Raw genomic sequence first — 27,561 nt, 5'->3', positions numbered from 1 at the left:
TCCTGACCCAGACTGCCAAAGCCAAACTGTTGGTCATGATCCATTATCTTCAGCTGATGAAGATTAAGTTTCCAAATCAAATCATTCTGGAATATTGTCACAATCATGAAAAATACTTACATTACCCAAATTGCAGAAATGGCAAAATTCAGCAAACATTTGCCACAGTTACAGATACTTTGGTAGAAAAGAGAATAAAAATAGTTCTTTTGGGGGTAAAAAGTCATTAGTGGACATAAAAAGTGGACAGAAGAAGGGACAGTCACCATCAAAATGCCCCCAGTTCCAGGACAGCTGTTAGATGAAAAACACTCCAACTCTCCAAATACTTCTACTTCAGACTTGTCCTACACACTGTCCTGGGTCATTTGGCTATACTGAGTTAAATAAAAGTTGGTATTTTATTGGGGAGTAATGACACCATAAGCATGTTCCCTCCTAGAATTACAGGCCTTCTAAAAGTATGTAGCAGGGGAGTTCCCTTGTGGTGCAGCAGGTTAAGGACCTGGGGTCGTCACTGCAGTAGCTTGAGTGGCTGCTGTGGCAGGGATTCAGCCCCTGGCCTGGGAGTTTCCACACACTGTGGGTGTGGCCAAAAACAAAAATTAAAAAAATAAAAGGATGTAGCAAGAGGACAATCCAAGTCCTTTCTTAGGATGCCTCTAAGATGAAGTCACTTGAGATAATGGAAATAAAGGCATTTAACTCATCAACATATTTTCCCTTTTTCATACATTATGCAAAACTGTAAGAGTTAAGCACTATGTACAGCATAAAACAAAAAGAGCTGAAATTTTGTGTTTTTTGAGAAAAAAAAAATAGCAAACAAAAGCAGTTTATCCAGATGCTTCCTTTTCTCTATGTAAGATTAAGATGCATATGTGTGTATAGACTTGGCATTCCAACTCCTAATTACTGTGGAGATCTTTAAAAATTCATTTTAATTAAGGTAATGAGCTTTTCTTATATGAGTCTTACCTGGTTAGGTTCATATACCATTAGTCTGTTCTGATATTGTGCTGTGTTAGTTACTCCACCTGTAATGGATTAACACGTGTTAGCACTTTCATGAATAAGAAATGGGATATTCCAACACAAGAATGTGATACAATTAAAGGAAAATTAGCTACTGCTGAGGATCTGTTTGTATACCCTCGTGATGAACCCGTGACATAATTAAGAAGCTTATTGTTGAAGCAGTTTCATTTTCAAGAAACATTTCAGAAGCAATCCAGTTAAGAGCAAGCAACAAGTATGCTGAAATTACCAGGAGGCCCCCAATTCTGGCAAACTGCTCTGCATGGCCAGAATGAGGGGCGAAGTAAGGCAAGGAAGTTGGAATGAACACAGCACACAGACGAATCTTTACACAATTTATGCCAGGGACTTCAGTACATGGAAAATTCTTGTCCCTAGCTAACCTGGCAGTTTTATAGCTCTAATCTTTTGTGCACTAACAGAGATATCTTGATCTCTCTCTGCAAGAACCAAATCTAAGAAAAGACATTACTTATCAAAAAAGATCTAGAGCCAGTGCTGTCCAGGAGAAAATAATTAAGAACCACAAACAGGAATCACATAAGCAATTTAAATTTTTCCAGTAGTCACATTAAAAAGTAAGAAGAGGAGTTCCCGTCCTGGCACAGTGGTTAACGAATCCGACTAGGAACCATGAGGTTGTGGGTTCGGTCCCCGCCCTTGCTCGGTGGGTTAATGATCCGGCATTGCCGTGAGCTGTGGTGTAGGTTGCAGACGCGGCTCGGATCCCACATTGCTGTGGCCCTGGTGTAGGCTGGTGGCTACAGCTCCGATTCGACCCCTAGCCTGGGAACCTCCATATGCCGCAGGAGCGGCCCAAGAAATAGCAAAAAGACAAAAAAAAAAAGTAAAAAGAAACTCTTTAAACTTAGGGAGTTCCTGTTGTGGCTCAGTGGGTAAAGAACTCGACAGAGTATCCATGAAGATGCAGGTTTGCTCTCTGGCCTTGCTCAGTGGGTTAAGGATCCAGCATTGCTGCAAGCTGTGGGGTTGGTGGCAGGCGCAGCTCAGATCCTGCATTGCTGTGGCTATGGTGTTGGCCTGCAGCTGTGGCTCCCATTCGACTCCTGGCCCAGGAACCTCCATATGCAGCAGTTACACCTGAAAAAAAATTAAATTAAACTTAACATGTATTGAATTTAACTCAATACAGTAGTCCCCCCTTATCTGTGGGGGATACATATATTCTAAGACCCGCAGTAGATGCCTAAAACTGTGGGTAGTACCAAATGATATACATACTGTAGTTTTTCCTATACATGATACCTATGATAAAGTTTAATTTATAAATTAAGCACAGTAAGAGATTAATAATAACAAGGAACATAAGCAATTATAACAATATAGTCTAATAAAAGATATCTAAATGTGGGCTCTCTCTCAAAATACTGTACTGTATTGTACTCCTCCTTCTTGCAATGATATGAGATGATAACCTACTTGATGGGATGAAGTGAGGGGAATGATGTAAGCATTGTGACACATCATTAGGCTACCACTGACCCTATGACAACATATCAGAAGGAGGACCATCTGCTTTAGGTCACCCTGGATCATCAAGCCATGATACTGTGAACGGCTAGATGTCAAAAGCAGACCATGTCAATGGTTGGAGATCCTGAGTGAGACAAAGTGGAATGGCACAAGATTTCATCATGCTATTCAGGACAGTGCTCAATTTAAAACTTCTAAATGGTTTATTTCTGGACATTTCCATTAAATATTCTGAGACCAATGTTTGAGTGTGGATAACTGAAACAGCAGAAAGTAAAATGGCAGATGACAATGAACTACTATATAGCCCAAATATCACTTCAACATAAAATTAACATAAAAATCATTGAGGTATTTTATATTTTATATCATACTAAACCTTCAAAGTCCTGTGTGCAACTGACACAGCACATCTTGAACCAGATTAGCCACATTTCAAGTGGTCAATAAGCCACATGTGGCTAGTGGCTAACCACACTGGACAGCACAGATCTAGAGTAAGCAGTGCAGTTACTGTTCTCAACTTAGATCAAGACTTGAGACCTCCTACTTAATCAAGAAACACTAGGGCTCTCTTGTGGCATAGTGGGTTGGGTCACGGCTGTGGTGTGGGTTTGGTCCCTGGTCCAGGAACTTCCATGTGCTATGGGCACAGCCAAAAAAATTAAAAAGGAAAAGAAAGAAAGAAACATTATGGAGTCCCCAGTGTGGTGCAGTGGGGAAAGGATCCAGCATTGTCTCACATCAGCACAGGTTTGATCCCTGGCCCAGGAACTTCCACAAAATACAATGCTGGTACAGCCAAAAAAGAAAAAAGAAAAGAAAGAAACACTAAAAAACTTCACACTTCTAGCTAAGTTTCTCCCACTTGTCCTCATACTTCTTTTCAGGCTTGTGGTGTACACTGAGCCCCATAAAATCCCAGAAATTATTGATTCCACTTTAATTTTATCACCAAATGGAAAAAAGAACACATAAAACAACACAGTGAGAAAATAACACTAGGAGATATTAAATATTAAATAATAAAATACCAGAAATATGAGAATTCCCCCCAAATCTATCTTTAGAAATACCGCCCTATACATACTTCTAGATGCTGGTGTGAAATGAAAAACATTCTTATTTTAATAAGTACCACAAAGAAGCAACTCATTTTGCAATAAAGATCTAAAATTCAACCAAACTAAAAGTTTCCTAAGGGAAATTTTTTGAATTTAAAAAATTAATACTGAGACAGGATCAAGATAACAGAGTAGGAAGATGCTGGGTTCACCTTCTCCCATGGACACACCAAAATGATAACCACACGTATAACAAATCTCTGGTAATGACCTGAGGCTAGTAGTACAGATTTTCTACAATTAAGGATATAAAGAAAAGGCCACGTTGAGATGGAAGGAAGGGCAAAAACACAATCTAGTCAGAATCCACACACCAGGTACAGCAACCTATAAGCAGGAAAGATAGCACTGGTGGTCACTGCTGACAAGCAAGAGGTCTGAGCCCTACAACAGGCTTCCCAGCCCAGGCGACCTGCACCAGGGAACAAGCCCCCATAATGTCTGCATTTGAAAAAGAGTGGGGTTTACGTTTAGGAGAGGGCTATAGGAAATTAAGTCTCTGCTCTTGAACAGCTTGCACAAAAACTCACTCATTCCAATCCAGGGCAGAGGCAACAGCTTGAAAAGGAGATTCATTCACTAATTTTAGGACATATGCCAGAGGGACAATAATCTGGTGGAATTTTCTCTAGGGACAGAAGCACTGGCAGGAATCTTTTTATTCTCCTTCCACCTAGCTGTCCTCAGCACAGGTGGGCACTGTTTTTGTCACTCTCTATCAACCTAGCTAAAACTGTACACCCTACCCCAGCATTCCTTGAGGATCAGCCCTGCCCAATCTGCCTGTCTCAGCTGGCCTCTCCAACGCAGCTCCTGCCTCAACCCACCAAGTGGGCTACTCCAGCCAGCAACAGCCAGTGCCCCTCCAAAGTAGATGCCACACTGGGGGACCAGTCCCATACAACAGTACACCTTTAACAGTCAAGGCTGAGCTGGGCTGGGGGCCCAGCCCCACCCACCAGAATATCTGTACAAATCACAGCCTAAACAAAACAGGAGGGTACATGTAGCCTACACATGGGGTACCCCTGGAGCACCTGGCTCTCATAAGCAAAAGAGATTGCTCCACTGGGCCCCTCAGGACACCAACATAAGGGCACTCTTTCAAGACTGAGAGATGTAGCTGATACATCTAATACAAAGAAATAAGCATAGTGTTAGGCCAAATGAAGAACCAAGGAATACCTTCCAAACAAAGCACAAGACAAATCCTCAGAAAAAGAAATAAACCAAATGGAGATAAGCAATTTGCTGGATAAAGAAAGAGTTCAGAGCAATAGCCAAAATGATGCTCACCAAACTCAGGAGAAGAACAGAGGAACACAGTGAGAACTTCAACAAAGAGACAGAAAATATTTGAGTTCCCTCCTGGCCTAGCAATTAAGATCCACTGTTGTCACCACAGTGGCTCAGGTTGCTGCTATGGCACAGGTTTGATCCCTGGCCTGGGAACTTCCACATGCCATGGGCAAAGCCAAAAAAAAAAGACGTAAAATATAATATCAAAAATGTGTAGGATGGGCAAAAATGTAGTGCTTTTAGAATGTACTCAAACTTAGGTGACCATTAACTTAAAATAAACAGCTATATGCATAGATTGTTATATGCGAATCTCATGGTAACTACAAACCAAAAACACATTAACAAAGACACAAAAAATAAAGAGAAACAAACATACTACTAAAGAAAGTTATCAAATCATGAGGGAAGGGAACAACAGAAGAAGAAAGGACAGAGAATAACTACAAAAACAACCAGAAAAAAATTTACAAAATGGAAATAAGTGCACACCTATCAATAATGACATAAATGTAAATGGACTAGACAATCCAATTAAAAGACATAGGGTAACCAAATGGATGAAAAAATAAGACCCGTATATATGTGGATATATATGCTGCCTACAAGAGACTCACTTCAAGTCTAATGACACACACAGACAAAAGTGAAGGGTTGGAATAAGCTACTCCATATAAATGGAAATGAAAAGAAAGTTGTAGTAGCAATACTTATAGCAGACAAAATAGACCTTAAAACAAAGACTGTAACAAGAGACAAAAAAAAGACATTATGTAATGATAAAAGTATTGATCCAAACAGAGCATATAACACTTATAATTGTTTATGCACCCAACATAGAAGCACCGAAATGTATAAAGCAAATACTAACAGACATAAAGGAGATATTGACAGAAATACAATAACAATAGGGGACTTTAATTCTCCACTTGCATCAATGGATATATCATCTAGAATGAAAATCAATATGGAAATATCACCTTTAAACAACATGTCAGACCATACATAGCTTTAATAGACATATACAGAATATTTCATCCAAAAACAGCAGAATACACATTCATTTCAAGTGCACATGGACCATTCTTCAGGATAGATCACAAAACAAATTTCTTTGGGCCACAAAACAAGTCTCATAAATTTAAGAAGACTGAAATCATTTCGAGCAGATTTTTTGACTGCAACAATATGAAACTAGAAATCGACTATAAGAAGAAAATTAGAAAAAAAATATAAATACACAATAAATGCAGAAAAAGAATTTGACAAAATTCAACATCCATTTATGACACAACTCTCAATAGAGTGGGTAAAAAGGAAACGTACATCACCATAATAAAAACCATATATGACAAACCCACAGCTAACATAATACTCAAAGGTAAAAATCTAAAATCTTTCATCTAAGGTCAGGAAGAAGACAAGGATGCTCAGTCTCACCACTTTTAACACAATATTGAAAATCCTAGTGCAAGAAATCAGATGAGTGAGAGAGAGAGAGAGGGAGACAGAGACAGAGAGCAGACATCCAAACTGGAAAGGAAGATGTGAAACTGTCACTTTGCGGATGGCATGATGATTATATATAAAAACCTTCACAATTCCAAACAAACAAACAAACAAAACTATTAGAACTAATAAATAAATTCAGTAAAGCTGCAGGATACAAAATTTACATATATTTATAAATTTATATATATATGTTGCATTTATATACACAAATAAACTATTAGAGAGATAAAGAAAATCCCACTTTTAATTGGATAAAAAAAGAATAAAATACCTAAGAATATATTTAACCAAGGACGTAAACGGCCTGTGCTCTGAAAACTGTAAGATATTGATGAAAAAAAAAAACTGAAGAAAACACAAATAAATAGAAATATATGCCATACTTAGAAATTAGAACAGAAAAGAGTATCCAGAAAGAAACCCATGTTTATTTTTCAAATAAAAGAAATATTTTGTCAAATAAAGGAAATATTTATATTGTCAAATAAAAGATTTATTATCAAAAAGAAGCCAGAAAGATACTTTTGGGAAAAGACAGTCTCTTCAATAAATGGTATTGGAAAAACTGGACAGCTACATGCAAAAGAATGAAACAACTATTTTTTTACATTATACACAAAAGTAAACACAAAATAGATTAAAGTGTTAAATTTAAGACCTGAAACCATAAAAATTCCTAGAAGAAAACACAGGTAATACACTCTTTGACATCACTCTTGGCAATATTTTTGGATTATCTCTTCAGTCAAGGTAAACAAAAGTAAAAATAAAAACAAATGGGACTATATCAAACTAAAACGTTTTTGTGAAGCAAAGGAAATTATCAATGTAATAAAAAGCAGCCTAGTGAATGGGAGAAGATATTTGAAAATCATATATCTTACAAGGTGTTAATATTCAAAATAGATAAATAACTCATACAACTTATCAAAAAATAAACAATCTGAAAAAATGGGCAGAGGATCTGAACAGACATTTTTCTAAGGAAGAAATATAGATGGCCAAAAATGCATGGAAAGATGCTCAACATCACTAATCATCAGGGAAATGAATCAAAACCACAATGAGTTTTCACTTCGCATCTGTAAGAATGGCCTTTATCAAAAGACAAGAAATAACGACTGTTGTCAAGTAAGTAGAAAAGGGGACTTTTGGTGGGAATGTAGGTTATTGCAGCCACTGTGGAGATCAGTATGGAGATTCCTCAATAAATTAAAAACAAAACTACCTTATGATCTACCAATTCCACTTCTGGGTATTTATTTGAAGAAAATGAAAACCTAATTCAAAAAGATATATGCACCCCTACGTTCATGTCCATTGCAGCATTATTTCAATAGCCAAAATATGAAGGCAACCATATGAAGGTATTATGCGAAGTTAAATAGACTAAGAAAGACAATCACTATGATTTCACTTATATGTGGAATCTAAAAAACAAAATAAGTGAACAAAGAAAACAAAACAGATTCATAGATACAAAGAACAAACTGGTGGTCACCAGAGGAGGAAGGGGTGGAGGGTTGGGTGAAATAGGTGAAGGGGATTAAGAACCATAAAATTTTAGTTATAAAATTAAAAAAGTCACAGGGATGTAATGCACAGCATAGAGAACAGTCAATAATATTGCGATAATTTTGTATGGTGACAGATAGTTACTAAATTTACCATAATGATCAATACCATGGTAATGTATATAAATGTTGAATCAATAAGCTGTAAACCTGAAACTAATATAGTATTGTAGGTCAAATGAACTGCAATTAAAAATTAAAATTAAAAATGTATCCCATTACAGTATTGACCAAGGTAGCCTTAACATTCCCCTCAGCTTGATTAAACTTTAGACAGGCATCCTCCTGATTCTGGTTTTTCTGACTTCCCTTTTCTTAAAGCATTTGTTTTAGGAAACTTGTAACTGTAAATTCTTTCTCTCTACCTCTTGAGATATAAATCATTTAAGAATCTTCTTGCAAGTTTTACAACCCAGGAATATCTTCCTTAAAGACCTGGGAGCCATCCCATTAAAATGTTATCATCAAGGAATATAACTCTCCTATCTCCCAGTTTCTCTGGAGGCTAGAAGCCTAACTCTGATGAGTGCAAACCAGCAAACACAAATGACCTAATCCCAGAGAAACACGTAAAACATTTACAGGTAACTCAATATGTTCAACACATCACATGGATCAAGCTTCCTCCGAAAGTACTTTAGAACTTTTCCACTAGCTCACTCTACTGCTTAAAAAAAAAAAAAAAAATGTTTTTCAGAAGAGTTGATTTCAGACTGCATTCTGGTTTCCCTCCCCTGGTACAATAGTCTTGAATAAAGTCTTCCTTGTCTGTTTAACTTTGTCCAGTATAATTTTTACTTTTGGCAGTTCAAATACTTTGAATAGGTCACCACTATCAACTCCATGGCCAGAAGTCAAGTCAACTAGAATCCAGAGAATTAGTGCATCATCTTAACTGGAATAATCAATCAATACTAATGGATACGTAAAGGTGAGGCAACCTGTCCAGTCCAATCATTATTCTCTCATTCAACCCCAGTTAAGAAGATTATATCTTTTATGTGATTAACCATGGGTATTATTAACTGGAAGGCTTTAAAAAAAAATCTCTCTCTGAAGCTTGCATCCACTTTTAAGATGAATGAAAGCTTTGTCTGTAGAGGAAATCCACAAAGAACAGAGAGAAATGAGCTTCCTGCCCTCAAAGAAAGTCTTCTCTGGATTTCTCACTGAATGTCTCATTTATAATGATGAAATCAAAGGAAAGATAATACACTTAAGAAAGCTGAGGCTGAAATGCCTATATAGAGTCAAAATGTATATCAAAATAAATACGGAGTATGTTTGCTTTAACCCCCCACCTTCCTTTTTTACAAATCTGATTAAACATGGAATGTCCAATAATTCTTTACCCACACAACAACAGAAGAATAATAAAATCTACTGAAACCGTGTAAGTCTTCAGGGTTAAAATGATTGCCAAGTGCTTTTGATCTGGGCCATAACCACCAGATTAATGTCCAGCTCGCCTATAATCATTTCTCCAAATGAGAGGGAACAGAGGGTAAACTCCTCCCCATTACTTCAAAACTTGGACGCTTTCTCTGCTTGTTTTAGAAATATGGGACAGAATTAATAGCTACTGCAGTAAACTATCTGTTTATGACACTATTGGAAAATATTTACACTACAATATGTATCAGGCGCTGCCCATTATAGATTAAATGTACAACCGATGGATTAGAATGCAGCAATTGCATCCTCTCTCCCAAGCAGGGCACACCATTTATCTTCATGCTCTTCAGAACTACTATTTACTGTCTTCCATAGATGCATTTATAATACAGGTTTTTTTCCTTAATTTGCACTCAGTAATTAGATTCCTTACCCTTACACACAAATTTTCACTCACATGACAATGTTTAGAAATGAGATATCAGGTTACTAGTTGGGGGTAAAAATAAAAGTCCTAGTTAGTTATTTGGTTGATTACTTCTAGAATGTTACACCACAGGAGGTGCCTAAAAAACCAAGTGCTGTAACTTTTGCCAAGTCAGGATTGCAAGGGAAAAACCTTAAAAAGTGGTTCTATTGCTTTCCCCCTTTGAAATAACTTACAAATGAGCATATAAATAAAAACCATTTCTTCTCAGTACAAAAAATAAATAAATTAAAAAAAAAAATCCAGGTTTGCAGCCCCCATTTCTCTAGCAGTGTTACTTATTTTCAGAGCTTTATCATTACATTCCCTTCACATAACACTCTTCACTTTTAGATTAATCTTCTGAAATGAGATGCTAAGGATTTGCATACAGATTTGACTATACAAAAATAGATATGGAATTAATAACAGTCTCTATATGTTTTAATTTCTCCTAGACTGGAGTACCCTTGCCTGCAGCAGTATTCCTGGCTTTGAAAGTCATCAAGCTGATTTGTCTGCTCTGGGTTATGATGCCACATGCTGCTATACTGTCCCCTGCAATCAAAGCACTTGCAAAGATAGATTCCATGCCTTCCTCTATCGAGTATATTTTATAGATTGGCAGTTTTGATCTCCCTCCCCCACCCCAGGGGGGGATAATCTGCATCTTAACAGCTTTCTATAGATACATCTGTCATTAAATATGCCATCTCGTATCAGCATCCATTTTGAAAGCCAAGTTTTCCCTAACTTTGAAGTGCCAGAGTCAAAGTTAAGACTGTTCAGCCAAAATTGAAAATGAACAACCCTGTCTTATACTTTTGAACTGTGACTTAAAGATATACTGCAGGTTCCCCCAAAGTCAAATAAGTCTTTAAAAACTGCCAGAAGGAATGAAAAGTTACCACCACACTACCAGCAGTAAGAAATGCTTTCTATCATCGAGACAAGAGTAAAGCATTTTTCTTAAGCTTCCCTGTTCAGCTTCCCACAAAACAGTGTGACAAATGGATGAATGCATGCCCAGGAGAAGATGACAGGTGACTGCCAAACAAACAACCTTTGTCACCACTACTCAGAGGTCACCAGCTCCTAAACTCATTGTGCTCAAAAGCAACTTAACAGTATACATAGAAAAAACACTGGCCAGGGTAGGACAAGTCTGGTGGCTCTATTTTTTTTTTTCAGGGACATAAAATATCTCTGTCGATAAATAGCGCTACACTAAACTCTTTAGTAGAAGCCTGTGGTACCCAATGCAGTGCTCTCACCCTTAACTGGAACAGAGCGAGATGCAAAGAAATGAACAGGTCCATGCTCTTCATGAAAATGCTCCAGACTACAATTCTGTAAGCCAGTTCAGTATTGTGGAAAACCATCTCAAGGTCTTTGCCACTCTCTTGGAGGTTTGCAGTGCCAGCTTCACACTAGTCTAGGGGGCGAACCTCAGCACAAGTTGTGCCATCAACCCACACAGCTCCTTTATGATGCCATCCTTGGGGGAGTCACATAACAGTCAAGCCTAGGTTTCTCATATGCAAAAGGGAGATGGTAAGACCTCTCTCATAGGTTTCAGATGAAAAAGAGTACTTGATATAGAAGCCATCCATAAAGGGAAGTTTACTACAATACTATAGTAGTTTGTTTATGGAAATGTCTTACCATTTTCACAAAAGGTATAAATAAGGTACAAACATTTTCATAAAAGGTACAAATATAAAAGGTACAAATACGGACTATTGAAAAAATAACAAAGTATAGAATGCTGAATTAATAAATGAATAAAATTTGTAGTCTGAAATAGATTACTTATAGTTCTTTTTTCTAAAGACCACAATTACTCGCTGGTTTATAAGAGTATCAGAGGCTTTTTCCAGAGTTCCCTTGTGGTACAGTGCATTAAGGATCCAGCCTTGTCACTGCAGCACTCAGGTCGCTGTTGTGGCACAGGTTTGATCCCTGGCCTAGGAACTTCCACGTGCCGTGGGTGTGGGGAAAAAAATAGTCTTTTCCCTCATTTAATAGTTTAAGCTTCTCTATAAATTTGTTCCGATTCTCAAAAGACGAAAAACCTCACACTCAGTCTGATTATCAAAGAATGACCTGGCATTAGGCATGAGCTCATATGAATCATTTTTAAGAGAACTAAACTCGTTAATATTCCTTGATTAAAGGGATACCATGAGAATATTTACCATAAATGCAAAAATAACATTTTTATTATCTATTTTTACATTTTTATTATCTATTTTTAGACTGTCCATATTTTTGGAGTGTTTATAATGCTACACAAAAAATTAAAGCCAAGAATATTTCTACTAAATTAGCATCTTGAATAGAAGCATACTTAATCCATGCATTAAATTAAAACTAGTATCCATATTATTTCTGTCACACTTGAGGAAACCACACAAATGAATAGATAATTGATATACTCAAAATTAGCAAGGAAAGTCTCAAATTTACAAAATATCTATAAAAAAAGGTTTATGCACTTGAAAATATATTTATATCACCTAGAGTGCAAAGCTATCAACTTGTAGTCCAAAATATGTAAAGCATGAATCGTGTGTTATTTTAAATAAGTGAAATAATAATTGATGGTAAAATCTTCTATAGCGCAGATGTCAGCTGCTCTTTAAAATCGCAATAAAATTTGCTCTAACTCCCATTCCTCAATCTGTGAAAGCTGAAATCCTACCTCCAAAAATTTCTTCAAGTTTCTAGCAGAGTTAAACTCTCAAGGTCACCTCTGCCAGCTCTAGTATCCTGGTTTTGCTGTGTTCTTGTTGGATCTCTAGTTTCCCACCATCAACCAAATTCTTTAGCTATTCCTCATTTCCATTATGTAGCTTTAACCTTCTTCTCTCCTCTTGGGAATAAAGAAAATGACATATATCCCATATTCTTAGATAAAGCAATTCAGCTCACTCTTTTTCCTATCTTCTTTTTCCAGATTCATCTAGACAGATACAAATGGATCAAGGCTGTTCTCACCATGAGAGGAATTCTGGAACCAGAGAGGTGGACTTTTTTATTTTTATTTTTTGACTACTTAAACTACCAATTTTAAAGGCCACTAGACTATGATATTATAATATGTAATCCTTTCAGAAAATAATGTTCTAATCTAAACCAATATACTTTAGCTCTATATTATCACTAAGTTTCCTTATACATTTTAACTTTACTGTTTATGTTTTAGAAACTAAACTACAGAGATACAAAAGGGAAACATTACATAGCTCAGTTTCCTGCCTTGAGAAAAGATGGGCAGTTAAACAATTAAAGACAATCAAATGATTATTGATCTTAATCAAATCTCCAGGTATGGTTACTTCTCTGTGTATCATTTCCTTTCATTCATGCCATTTGGAAGTCCTTTTGTACAATGTAAGCATCTGTCTTTGAGACCTCTGTGGAAGTAATAAGCAACTGGTTTGTGTGGTTTTGTGGGAAAAGTATGGTTTTCAAAAACCAGAGACACAGAGATCAACTCTAACTTTGTCAAATACTAGCTGTGTGATCTGGAAAAGTCGCTTAATCTCTTTAAGCTTTATTTCTTAAGCAGCAGTGTGAGGGGAAACCAAGTGTTACTTCAGAACAAAGGGAAGTCAGTTCAGGATGAAAGCTTAGACAGTTATTCTGGAGAATGTAGGTGATCTGATTGCTTTCTTCAAACCATTTAGCTCTTTCCAAAGCACTGTAGAATGGTTTGGTTTTGTTTGGCTTCCATCTCAATACAATCCTGTAATGGTTTTGTTTCAATCTCTTTGGGATGGATGGAGAGTAGTAAAGGGTGGGGCAGAAATGAAAAAAAAAAAAAAAAAAAAAAAGGATCAGAAAAAGCAACCACTGGGGGAGTTCCCATCGTGGCACAGCAGAAAGGAATCTGACTAGGAACCATGAGGTTGAGGGTTCGATCCCTGGCCTCGCTCAGTGAGTTAAAGATCAGGCATTGCTGTGAACTGCAGACATAGCTCAGATCCTGCCTTGCTGTGACTGTAGTGTAGGCCAGCAGCTGTAAGTCCAATTCGATCCCTAGCCTGGGAACCTCCATAAGTCATGGGTGTGGCCCTAAAAAAAAAAAAAAAGAAAAGAAAAAAGAAAAAAAGTAACTACTGGGGACAGTTAGTTCCTAGAATCTAAAGCAACAAGAACATTTCATTCTTAGTGTAATTCGAGTTTACCAGGAACTTTTAAATGGAATGTCAAGCTATCAACCCAAACCTCTTCCAGGGGCAACAAACAGGTCCTCTCAGTACTCACTCCACCACACAACATCCTTGTTTCTCCCTCAAGCAAACCTCAAGCACTTGACTCACACCTAAATGGGATCCCAACATGCTGAGCTCCTTCCAGTAGGATCATCTGGGCTATTCCCAGCTGAAAATCCTTCCATCATGAGTGAAACCAAGGATTCGCCCTCTCCAATTCTCTGGTGAGCACCACCAAAAAATTGAATAGGAATTTGCCAATCTCTAGTTTGCAAACTACAGCAACGTTGCAGTTTTCAACCTTAGTGTGGGTTCAAACACACTTTTTTTTTTTTTTGTCTTTTTGCCATTTCTTGGGCCGCTCCCTCAGCATATGGAGGTTCCCAGGCTAGGGGTCGAATCGGAGCTGTAGCCACCGGCCTACGCCAGAGCCACAGCAACGTGGGATCCAAGCCTCGTCTGCGACCTACACCACAGCTCACGGCAACGCCAGATCGTTAACCCACTGAGCAAGGGCAGGGACCGAACCCGCAACCTCATGGTTCCCAGTCGGATTCGTTAACCACTGCGCCACGACGGGAACTCCCAAACACACTTTTTTAAAACATGTTTTCTCAGAGTTCCCATCGTGACTCACTGGTTAACGAATCCGACTAGGAACCATGAGGTTGCAGGTTCGATCCCTGGCCTTGCTCAGTGGGTTAAGGATCCAGCGTTGCCCTGAGTTGTGGTGTAGGTTGCAGACTCGGGTGGGATCCCGTGTTGCTGTGGCACTGGCGTAGGCCGGTGGCTACAGCTCCTATTCAACCCCTAGCCTGGGAACCTCCATATGCTGCGGGAAGTGGCCCAAGAAAAGGCAAAAAGACAAAAAAAAAAGTTTTCTCTCAGAGGTTTTTCCCAAGGCCACTTCCCTCAGGCCCCCTACCTGCTGAACCCTTCCCAAGTCCCTCAGACTGTTGGGGCTCCTGTGTCTGTGGTCAATACTGTATCCCCCAGACTCATCCCCATTCTTGGTACCTAGGAGTTGCTCTCAGTGTTTACCCAACAGAGGAAGCCCCTACTCCCTTCAATGCAATTCCGCTCTCTCCTTCCCCTTATCTATAAATCTGCTAATGCACTCAGATCCTTAAAAGAAAAAAAAAATCCCTCCTTTGACCCTGGATTTTCTCCTCTAGCTACTCTTTCTTCCCTTAGCCAAACTTCCTCTTCTTCTTTTTTTTTTTTCTTTCCTTCCATCTTTCCTCCTAAAACCAAAACGCAATTTGTTGATTTATAATGAAAACTACAGCTGTCACTCAGACCGAAATATGTGTGTACCTAGAACAGCACAGCCTCTGCCCGTAGGCTGGAGTGTAATAATTGGAAAGTGATCAGATTCAGAATCAGGCAGAATCAGATTCGCTCAGATTCAGGCAGCAAAGTTTGGCTGAAATCCCAGCGCTGTGCAGAGGTGGCCTCTGCCTGCAGTGTGCACTTCCTCACGCCCTTTCCACACCTGCAACCACTGCATTCTAGCTTCCACCTTCTTCCACTCTCCGGAAGCTGCTTCCACTAAGATTACCAAGTAGTTCCTGACTGAACACTGCAGAGGAAATACTCTGGACTTGGATGGACCCACAGTACTGGACACCTCTCTCAGCCCTCATCTGCTTTGGCTCTGGTTTCTACAACACTCCTCCTCCCCTGGCCTTGCCCATCGCACATTCTCAGGCTCCTCCCCTCTTTCCCCTCCTCTGCACCATTCTTGCCAGTGTTTCACAACCATTTGTCCCTCTCCAGACCATCACTGATTTCTCCGTCTCCTCGCACTCTCCACTGACCTCTCATCCCACCTGACTTGTGATAACCTCCTAACTTTCATTTGCTCTGAGAAACAGGGGGCAAAGTTCTCTCACTAGGTCTGAGGAGAGTGAGGGCATGATAGCCGGTGAAGAAGTGGGTGAGACCCCAGCGGAGGGTGTGCAGGGGGCTTTGGGGCTGCACGGATGCACACACCAAGCCCTGCTGCTAGCAGGCCTCCTCCCACGGGGTTCGGCTGCCCAGGTACGGGGACAGAGTAGACGACTCGGTTGGTCCAGCAGTGTGTGCCTTTCAGAGGGCAAGGGGATTATTGAAATGGTGGGACCATGAAGCCCAAAGCTGAGCACAGGGACAGCTTAATGGGTAAGTGGGAAGCCAGTGGACCTGAGGTCAAGTGAGGCTGAAGGTGCCATAAACTTCAGTGTCGCCTCTCATGCCCCGAGCTGATTACTTCCCACTTTACACTGCTTCCGTACCTTGGAAGGATGTCTATTATCACACACATCACATGCTATGGCGTAATCATCCATTTAAAAACTGTGAGCCCCGGCATGGGACCCAGCTAACTCTTCTCTGTGGCTCCCATGCTAGCCCAGAACAAGACAAACAAGACGGAGGGAGGCAAGGAATCTTGCTCTGCATCTCCTGGTTGGTAAAAAGTAAGCAAGCTTCACACGTGCGTGTGTCCTCACTCCGTGACCTCAGTGCACCACAATCAGCCTCTGCCATGGCCCTTGTGAGTTCCCAATATTTTGTATACAGTTATTTCAGACATAAGTAAAATAATACTTGTACAGTAAAGCTACAGTTATGGCATTTTAAAAATGTTAATGATATTTTATATTGTTCTAATTTTAATGAATATGAGAAAGGCCAAAGTTCCTTTAGTAGGTTTGAATAAATTAAAGTTATTTAAAATGGGGCAATGTAAACTGCATCTAAATTTTAATCAAGATGAAAATAAACACATCTTCTAGGGAGTCAAAGATGTTCTAAAAAACAAATGTCCTTAAATTAATGAAATAGCTGAAAAATGATGGATTATCAGCTCCTAGAGGGCAGGCACTGTATTTGCTGAATTAATCTTATTTATCTATGAACCAGCACCACTTCATAAGGATGTGGCATTCACCAAGAGAATCAAGAAAACACTAAGTGCTGCTTTTGAGGAAATGGAGTAGAATTTGTCTTATTTTTACAATTTTAAAGCACTAATTTTGTGGTTAGTTTCCCATTATCCCATTGCCATTTGACAAAAACGAAAGGTAAGTTATTCTGCAAGATGAGCTCAGGATTCATTTTCACTCACAAGAAAAGAATCTTTTTAGTAGTTCACAAACAATTTCTTACAATTGAGAGCATACCTTTTAAAGCACAACTGCAGGATATTTAACGCTTATTTTACTTCAGAATTGTGGATTTCAAGTAGAAATGATGTGGTGCATTTGTGAATTGGGTCACAATGTCAAATGCTAGAGGAGCCGATAAAATCTGGCCATCTCTAACATCTTAAATGCGAATGGGCATATCTATACAGCCTGATTTTCTGAATTCATCTCTTGTCTCATTTTAAAAACCATGGGCAGGTTTCAAGATGTCCTGACCCCTAAAATGGACAGAGAAAGGGGAGAGGGGTACTGAGAGGGAGTAAGCACACTAGAAATATCAAGTCTCTAAAGAAACATTTATTTTGTGTTCTGTAGAACAGAAATAAGCTCCTAAAATCCACATCCTATAATCCTTACTACCTTCACCTTAGGCAAAGCTTACAAAATGCCAGAAGGATGCTAACGACCCAATCCCCCATCAGTTAAACTGGAAATATCTGATTATTTGGTAAAGGGTAAGGAATAGCCTCAAACATTTTCATCTGTTCCAAAAAAAAAAAAAAAAATCAGAGTAATACTTCTAAATCAGGATGAAATACAACTGTTTTTTTTGTTTTGTTTTGTTTTGTTTTTTAAGGGGCCCATTAGTAACCCCTCACTATCCATGGTTAGATTCACAATTGATTTATTATAAGCTGGGCCTGAGGAAAGAGGCAGATGACTGAAGGTATTAGAAATGTCACTGGTGATTTCCTCTTCTTTCCAATTAAAGGTATTGTACTGTACACAGGGAAGTGAGTTTTTCATCTCAAGTACACAGTAGGGAGAAACAAACCTGAGAAAATTGTGATTGTTTTCATTAAGTATGGTTAACACAGGCAGCATATATTAGCACAAAGGAAGAACAAAGAAAATGCATTTCCTTTCATGATAACGGAAAAACAAAGTGATATAGCAGTACAAACTGTAATAGGTTGATACATTTAATAAAACAGAAAAGGAAACATACAGACCCACATGGAAAGAGAAGTCAGCTTGATGCCAAGTTGATAGATTCTAGCCAGGCTAAGATAAGCTTCTCTGCTTTCTTAAGGCCTCACTAAAGAAGGTATTGTAGTGATATCTTTAAACCTATGTAAGGGAAACTCGAGCAATTTTTTTAAAAACTAGTTTTATAGCCAGAAAATAAAAGTGAGTGAGGAATATTTATTACACTACTTAGGAGAAATTTATACCAAATTTAGAAAATGCAATGCAAAATTCAGGAATGCTGTATTTTAGCAATATTTGAAAACTAAATGAGTCAGTGAAAAGAATGTCAATTGGAAGAAAATATAAATTACCCTGATTTCATAAATCCATCATTGTTTTATTATCTGAGGCAAGTATAGATTTGTTCCTCCTAATAGCAAAGACTTCTTTGCAGCTAAGTTTAAGGTTTCTTCAACAAATCTAACAGGATATAGTTCTGGTGGCTTTTTTCTTAACTACTGATATGCATACTTAACTACTGATATGCATATATATATATATTTTTTTTTTTAGGGAGAGGGAGTGTGTGCGTGTGTGTGTGTGTGTGTGTGTGTGTGCGTGTGTATGTATGTGTATAGGAAAAGGAAACATACAGACCCACATGGAAAGAGAAATCAGCTTGAGCCAAGCTGACACACACACACACACACACACACACACACACACACACTCATATCTAGTGTTTATTTGCTATACAGGACGAGTAACTATTGGATACAGCTTATTTATCCTCTTCCTCAATCCCAATCTTCATTCATTAGTTACAGAGCACTTAAACCTGGACATGAGAGAGGTTTCATCAATAAAAATCAGTGAACTGCTAATAATTGAGGCACTACCCAGAGAAGCCAAGACTACAGCTATCTTCCTAGATATTGAGGACAGCAGAAGGGAAAAAATGGGCAGGGACTAAGGAATTCAAATGCAAGGGAGAATTTTGTCAGAGTGGATGCTAAACTAGTAGAAGATTACTGAGGGAAGTTGAGAGATCTTCACAAGTGTGCTTAAAAGTTATTGTTAGGCCCAAGTACAAACATCTCCAAGCTACTCTTCGTATTTAAGGCATTTGATTTTTCTATTCTCCCTTGTCCTTGACAGAGAAATTCAACAAGTTCCATTTGGGTCACAAAATGAGTATCCTCCACTGAGAGAAGATGCAACTTTCTTCCCTAATAGGCAAACCTTTCAAATGAGGACATTTTAAGTCTTTTCAGTCATAGAACTGGAAACACAGCTTGATCATGTGATATTTATAACGCATGTCTCAGAGACTCCTTCTGTACCAGGGAAAAGAGCACATGGGTGTGAATGAAACAAGACAGCACTGATGATAACTGCTGAGGCTGGTTATGGGCACATGATATTCCTTATACTATCTCTCCTTTTGTCATAATCAAAACACTTAAAAAAAGAAAAATAAACTAAAATAATTGAAACACCCAAATAATCAGGAAGAATGAGAGAGTAATGAGGTATGGTATGAATAAATACAATTCAAAGATAACAAAAAAAACATTATTTTAGCCAATAACATTTCTTCTAGCAATACACAGCGTGGCTCCTAGGATCTATATATACCCACGTTTATACCATCAAAATGGACTTACTGAGCTTTTACTTTGCCTACCCTGTCTTTGATAAAATGAGTCCTAATCAGGCAGCCCAAGGTGAAAGGAAAAGCAAATGACGCAGATAAACCACAAGGTTTTGCAATACAATCCATGAATATCAAAACCTGACAATCAAACGATAGAAGGCTTGGCAGAAAAAGAGATGTGATGGGCCATTATTTTCTATCTTGAAATTTCACTCCACTAATCACTCACAAAGTCACAGAAAGGTCAATTACTTCCCATTATACTGCTCTCTACAGAGCAGGTGCTCAATAAATGAATGTTAATTAGCTAACATGGTAACCATGGCTGGACGGTTCAGTTACACAACTACTAATGCTTGACTTTGCAACGTATGCCACAATGAAAGTATTTTGCAATCAATCCAACACATGAAGCATGTTCTACCTGATATCCAAAGAAGACCATCAGCCACATATCCAGCATGACACGACAGGGACCGGTCAAAGGACTGCACGAAGGTCCATTTGTTCTTCTTGGGGCAATATCGCTCCACTGTGGGCAGAACCTGGCGCAGTTCATTCCTGCCCCCAACCGCATAGAGGTATTCATCCACAGCTCCCAGCACAAAATGCTCTCGACAGTTTTTCATGGGTGCTATCTCTGCCCAGGAATTACTGCGGGGGTCATAGCGACAGGCAGTCCTCACAGCACAGGTCCGGCCGCTGGCGTGCTCCACTTCCCCTCCCGCTACAAATAGGAAGTCCCCCATAACTGCCACACAGTGGTGGCTCCTTCCCACAGGCATGGGCGCCAGCTCACTCCAGTTGGCAATGGCAGCTATGAGGGCATTCTCCTGGTCCACGGGATTGAAGTAGCGAAGTTCCTTGACCTTACAGACCTCACGTTTCTTCCCACCAATGATGTACAGCGTATCCGACTGGAACCGCGGTTTGGTCCTGCGAGTCTGCCACACGGGCTGTGCGTAGATGCTCTGGTGGTATTCCAGGGCTTCATTGACAAGCGCCGTTGCGGTTTCACTTGCCTGGACCAGGGGATGGGACAGGGCAACCGTATGGAGGGTATCCACATCCATCAAGCCAAAGCGGATGTACTGCAGGAGCTCATCCATGTATTGGTAATGGCAGCTGTGTTCCAGCCACCTCACAGCTAGCTGAAACAGAGGCAGGGAGGTAAAGGAAGTGCAAAGGTAAGAAAAAAGCCAAAGCAACGGGGCTCAGTGGCTGGCTGCCAGTGTATTCTTTCAGACACTTAATAACACTTTTTTTTTCATAAACCATGTAACACAAATATTTTGATACCCAGTTGAAGTATTTTTATTTTCTTTCTCTATCAGCAGAGACACAAATGAACTCAAGACATTGTTGGAGAAATAAGAAACAATGTTAAGCAACACTAACATGACAAAGTATCACTTGGGATGACCAACAATTACTTTCCAAAGAAGGAGTATAAAGAACAGCCTGTTCCCCTATGTTTCATGCATTAGAGTCTCCGGTCCACGTCACCACCCGGAAATGTCAACATTAAGCAGTGTCATCAGTTCAAGCAACATATATGTCAACCTGTGAGTCAAGATGCTGTTATCAATACGAGTAATGTGAGAAAATACATGATCATCTGAGACCACTGTGTGTACTTGAGAGAAAATCAATATGACACTAGCAGCTTGATTTAGAAAAAGGGCTTTTTTTTTCCTCCCTGCCCCTTTGGTAGGTATATCAGTCAGGAAGAAAGAGAAGAAAAAGAAAGATTGAAACCTATCAATTTTATTTTTCTCAATTAGTTTTCATCTCAAAGACAGCTGTTGTTTGCCCATGAAAGATACAGGAAATTGGTTAGAGCCATTTTCATAAAAACAGGATACAGAGATTATTTTTGTATTATGGACACAATAGCAGAATATAATCCTATTCTTTTTGTTTTGGTCTATATCTCTTTCAAGAAGGAAAGGAGTAAGAACTTTTGTCCACAGACAAAATTTCTTAAAAACTAAAGCAGAGGCATTAAGTCATAAATAACAAAATTGAACTATAGTTTAGAAAACATCAAAAAACCAATACATGTTATGGCACACCTGAAGTAATTTAATTAATGTGACCATATTTAAGTATGGAAAAATTTTCCCCACACCAGCATAAAGAAATATACCTAAATATAAATAAGTTCTATGGATTGTACCAACGTCAGTTTCTTAGTTTAGATACTGTACTATGGTTGAATAAGATATTAACCTTGGCTGAGGCTGAAGAAAGGCTATGTGGGACTGGCTGTAACCTTCTGTTAAACCTAGAATTATTTCAAAATAAAAAGTAAAATACAAAAAAAGAAGTGTATCTACTATCTGCAGTCAATATATTTGATAAAATTTATGCTTAGCAGTTACCTATATTAAACTAGACCTCCCAAGCAATGTAAACGTGGACCTGAAGGAGTTAGAACGAAAAAAAGCAATGGGTTAGAATACTGAAGAATTTTGTTGTGTGTTACTTGCTTTCTGATCAATGGAACTGGGATTTCTGGGCTTTCTTTTTCAGCTGATGGATCTCACAGGGGAAAAATGTATACAGAAGAGAGAGAAGGAAGTGCAATGCCCTTGGACTATTACTCCTTGACAAACATGAGCTGGATTTTCATCCTGGCGGAAAGGATCACTAAATTCTCTGAAGCACTAGATGATTTCATACTTTTACAGTTTTTGTATCCATCTGACAACCAGCTCCAAAAGCCAAGGCATATTTGGGGCATGCCTTTTTAGTTTTCCAGACGAAGAGAATGTCAGAAGTGACTTTACTTCCAATACATTCTGAATTGCCTTTCTTAATGAAGAATGAGTGAAGAGAAATGAAAAAAGAATGTCACTGTGTTCCAGGTAGCCTACAGATGCCATGGAAGCAGACACCATGAAGGGTAGATGAGTGACACTCTTTAGCTGTTCTTCTAGAAACCACTATTTTTATTTAAATAAGATACCAACCTGATGAAAAAAAAAAAAAGTATCTGTGTATGGTAACATCATTAAAATCAAAGATAGTGCAGAATAAAAACCCATCAATCACCAGGTCTCTGCCAGAAGTGGAGTTTTCCCACAGGCAACATCCTGGTTTTCCTCCACCCTAATTTTAGAAGTTTCAAGAGATGGGTTCCAATTATTTTCCTGGGAAGATAATTCTACAACTTAATAAATGATTTTCCATTCTTTGCCCACAGAGCTTTCAAGAGTTTTCAGGGATAAAGTCATCCCACTCAAGGTTACTCCTCATGCACCTGGCAAATTTTTCTGAAACTTAATCTTTCCTATCGCTCCTAATTTGAGTAATTCTGGCTGGTATTGCTTTGATTTGTAACCAATGTCTTAGCATCCCTATATCCTAATGTGGATATAGGGATACTACAGGAAAAGAGCACTGGAGAAACATTAAATAAATATCCATGCCTCTATAGCCTCTTTTTATAGCATAGTGCTACCAATTTAATTATTTTTATCATTCCTCATAAATCAGTTCTTCCTATGCCATAATCAACCTTCTAGCTCATCTCTTAACACTCTCTGATTTACCTTCATCTTTTTAGCAAACAGTGTCACTGTGTGAAAGGGACACAAGCCACAACTAGGTTTTGCCTTTAAGAAAATTTCTAAGGAAATCCACTGGCAGTGGAACAGCGACTACTGTGATCTATTGCTGATTCATTTCTGGCTTTCTGTCTACTAATCACCCCTTACATCACAAATATCACAATGGTTGCCATGTCCAATTTCTCCAAATACTATGTAATACAGAACACTTTGTGCATATACATTTAATTTCCATTTCCTGTGATAATGTTTATTTATTACCAGTGTCTAACTTCTCACATTTTCATATAATTTTCATTTATTATTTATAAATATTTTCAGGCTGCACAAGTCATCCACACCTGTGGGGTTTATCTTTTCTCCAAATCAAAGGTAAATATAATTTACAATTCTGCCAACTTTAAACAAATCTCACCTAGATGTAGTATTATTTGTAGATTTAAATCCAGTGCTGCTCAAACCTAACATGTACACAAATTACCTGAGGTTTCTAGTCGAAATAAAGTTTCAGATTCAATAGGTTGGAGGAGGAGGAAGAGTATAATTCTGCATTTCTAACAATCTCCCAGGTGATCATATGCTGCTATAGTCCATGGACCACACTTCGAGTAGGAAGGTTTTAGACAAGACTCCCACTCATGAGACAGTAAATTCCTGCTTGACTAAACTAAGTCTGTTGTTTTAAATTTAAAAAGGTTTAAATATAATGAAGTTTAAGTAGGATGATTTAATAAAGATATAGGGCATGTGAAACTAACACCATGGGTAAGACAGTGTATTTCCTTTATAGTATGATATGGGGAAGATCTTACTATGAGTTAGACAGCATATTTTGAGACTTTGGTTCTATGAAATCTATAAATCAACAGCTGATTCTGATAGTATAAAGTAACCCATATAAACACTCTGTGCAGTTTTGTTTTTGTAATAATAAACAAACAAATGTAAAAGTGGTATTATACTCACTTTTTACTTTTGTGAAAATGTAAAAGTGAAAAATGACTGAAACCACGGAACTCTTATTTATGCAAATAATGGAAGAAAGAGCAAAGAAAATCCAAAACAATGGGCTACCTCAAAATCACTACTATACCATGAACCCTACCAGAGCACTCTTCATTGCCAGGCTGAATTAAGGGGCAAGGGGGTAGAAGGAATTCTGGAGCCCATCTAAGAAGTTTAGAAGCTATAGTAAACAGAAGGCTGATTCCTCTTTGGGGTGTCATGGAACACAAAGGCCACAGTTAGCTTTGTAGTGTATTTTGGGGCTCATGTTGAAAATGTTTACTCTGGGAACTTCTGCCTTTTAATGATATTACACTTGGAAAACATAACTCAGGGTAGGCTGGAATCCTATTCTATCTTACTTATTCTGGCATACAGACATCCTCATCACCCTAAACTCTAGCATATTTTAATTGGGGGGAACACAGAGCATATAGTGAAAGTTTTCTCTCTCACTCTTTAGGTGACAAAGCTGGCAACAGTGGAAAAGAAATCAAGGATTCAGTTTGGAAGGGCATACTAGAGAGTACTTAGGAAACAGGGCCATTAGGCAAGATGTTTTCTAAACCATCTGAAACACAGGGACTGTCATCTCCAAAGACCATAGGAGATCTCCCAAGCACCCTGCCTAACCCTATCTAGTTCATCTTACCCTGATGGAGAACTCATCCTTCCTATAAAAAGCATCCACTACAGCTTATTCCAACCTCATCTCATCCTCAGATTCTTGATAAGAACGGTGTCTGGCACATAGTGGGCAATACATACTTGTTGCATAATGGAAAATTCTTTATAACCATTCTTAGGCTATTTCTCATCTTTCTCTTGAACAAACAATAGCAGTCTATAGGTATATATACATATTTATACACACACATATATTTACTTATCACAGGCTTCAATCTCCTATTTTATTATCTCATCTTTGTGGCTTTCCTATAAAGCCCTTATAAGCTCTCCAAACTCCATACGGCAGCATCTACTATACTCGACATACTTAAATAGAGCCCTTGTTTTACACTCTACATGGTTGGTGCTGGTCACCTCTATTTGAAATTCTTGGTAATGAAATGAACACCACAGTCTGTTAAATCGTCAAATAAATAAAATATTAGGGCAAGAAGAAACTTTAGTATTCTTTGGTTCAAGCTTCTCAATTTTACAAACAGAAATTAAATCCAGACAAGTTATTTGACTTACTCCAAGTCATGCAGCTGATGAGTGGAAAAACCAGAACCAGAAATAGTTTTTAAACTATACAATGTGTTCTTCAATTATATCATGTCATCATTATTTTTCCATTAACAATTATTTTCAGGTAGAATCCTCCAGTTACTCAAAAAAAATGTACTCAAAACCAAACTTAACTTCCATATTGTCTAAATTAGAAAAATAAAGTTTTTTTTAAAAAACATTCTTTGCTTCTAGATAAGTGATAATACGTTTCAATGAGTCTCATTTACAGATTACTTTTGCATAAAAAACATGCATTTAATAGTACCAATTAAAGAGTTTATAAATAAAGAAGTCTTTAGAGGAAAAGGCATCCTTTGAATCTTAAATAATTCTTCCACTTTTTATGGAAATATATATTTTAATTCTAGGTTATTCCTTGTTAACTAAAGCTGGCTCAAATATATGGAAAAATAATCCCTTCCTTTTCTCAGTGTATCCCTACTGACTGCTATTCTATGGATAGAATATATGATATATATAATCCTAAATATAAAAGTATATAATTTTAAATTATACAGTTTTTCTCTAATTCAATTGAAATGTGTAATCTACTCATATGTATCTCAGAAACATATCAATTAAGGAACAAATGTTATACTCCCAACATTAAAGCCCACAAATTATGATCCAAATTCCTTTCCTGTTCTTGCTTGAATGCACCCAGATAAAAGCTGCTGTTTTAAAATCTAAAATTCCTGATCCTTTGAAAGAAGCTGATGTTTTGAAATCTACCTCGGCTTAAATGTATGTATCCTACCCAACATGACCCCAAAGCAATGCCTAAACAATAAGAAGTCTTAAATTGATAGATTTCCTGGAAAATATATGAATTGTGAAATCAACCCAAATCCAAGAATACATATCAATGCATTCTTCCATAAAACTGCCTTTATGTCTTGCAAATAAACCAAAAAAAAGGCCCTTTCAAAAACAGTTCTCATCAGATGTGTGATTGAATTTTTTTAAGCAACACTAATGCAAGCTAAAGCCCTTACAACATTGTCAAAAAAGCCATAACTATTTCTTTCTTTTGGATCACAATTCTTCTTTTACACTGAAAAGGATATTCTCATCACAGAATTCATCAGCCAGAGCTGAGTAAGCAAGAACCAGTATTTTTGCCCACAGTCTGATTCTTCCCCCTTGGCCAGGGGCAGCTATAATTGATCTCCTATTTTAAAACCTGGTTGCAGAGAGCCTTGCTGAAGGAGCAAACTGAGCCCTGCCTTTTACAGGATCCCATGCTGTGGATGTCCTTGCCAGTGGTGTCTATGGCCTTGCCAGTCCTGTTATCCCACTGAGGTCAGCCAGGACATCAGTCTCCCCTCAGTGCCCAAAAGGCAGCACAGATTCCACGCTTTTGCAAATTCAGAAAGGAACAAAGGAGAGGCACAGGAGCAAATCGACAACCAACTGGCACTGCTGAAGCTCCACCAAAGAGCCAGGGATGTTAAAGAGTGCTTGGAGAACAAGAATTGGGGAGCCGTGAGGGCATGTTTTAATAGAATGAATGAGAAGGCATAGACAGAATTTTTCTATTCTAAACAGAAGATCAAGGATGCTTATACCATTTTATAATCCATGTGCTCAAAGGGAAAGTGCACTATTATAAACTGAATTAAAGTAATTAAAGTAATTATGTATTATTTTATAATCCCTTAAATACAAATAAATATAAACATACAACCTTTAATATATATATGGTTAAGATACCCTTATAATATATATACAGTTACTTTAGGTAATGAGCGTGAAAAGTTTCCTTGGTGCAAGTGAGCAGGCGTTGAGATTTACCATATTAAACTATACAGAAGCTCATTTCTTTAATGTGAGTCATGTAAAAGGTCCAAATAGTGACATATTAAA

At 38.1% G+C, this 27,561-nt stretch overlaps 1 protein-coding gene across 1 annotated transcript in view; it reads right to left on the bottom strand.

The window, feature by feature from the left end:
• Positions 1-27,561, bottom strand: part of KLHL32 (kelch like family member 32) — a 224,746-nt gene that overhangs the window by 22,067 nt on the left and 175,118 nt on the right. The window contains exons 7-8 of the mRNA XM_047761350.1: positions 20,304-21,030; positions 979-1,037 (exon numbers count right to left, since the gene is read on the bottom strand). Of these exons, the coding sequence (XP_047617306.1) occupies positions 979-1,037; positions 20,304-21,030 (786 nt within the window). The remainder of the gene's footprint in view (positions 1-978; positions 1,038-20,303; positions 21,031-27,561) is intronic.

The sequence above is a fragment of the Phacochoerus africanus genome, chromosome 2 (genome assembly GCF_016906955.1).
Source record: "Phacochoerus africanus isolate WHEZ1 chromosome 2, ROS_Pafr_v1, whole genome shotgun sequence".
Classification (NCBI taxonomy): Eukaryota; Metazoa; Chordata; class Mammalia; order Artiodactyla; family Suidae; genus Phacochoerus; species Phacochoerus africanus.
This window is presented reverse-complemented; position numbering and strand designations above follow the sequence as displayed.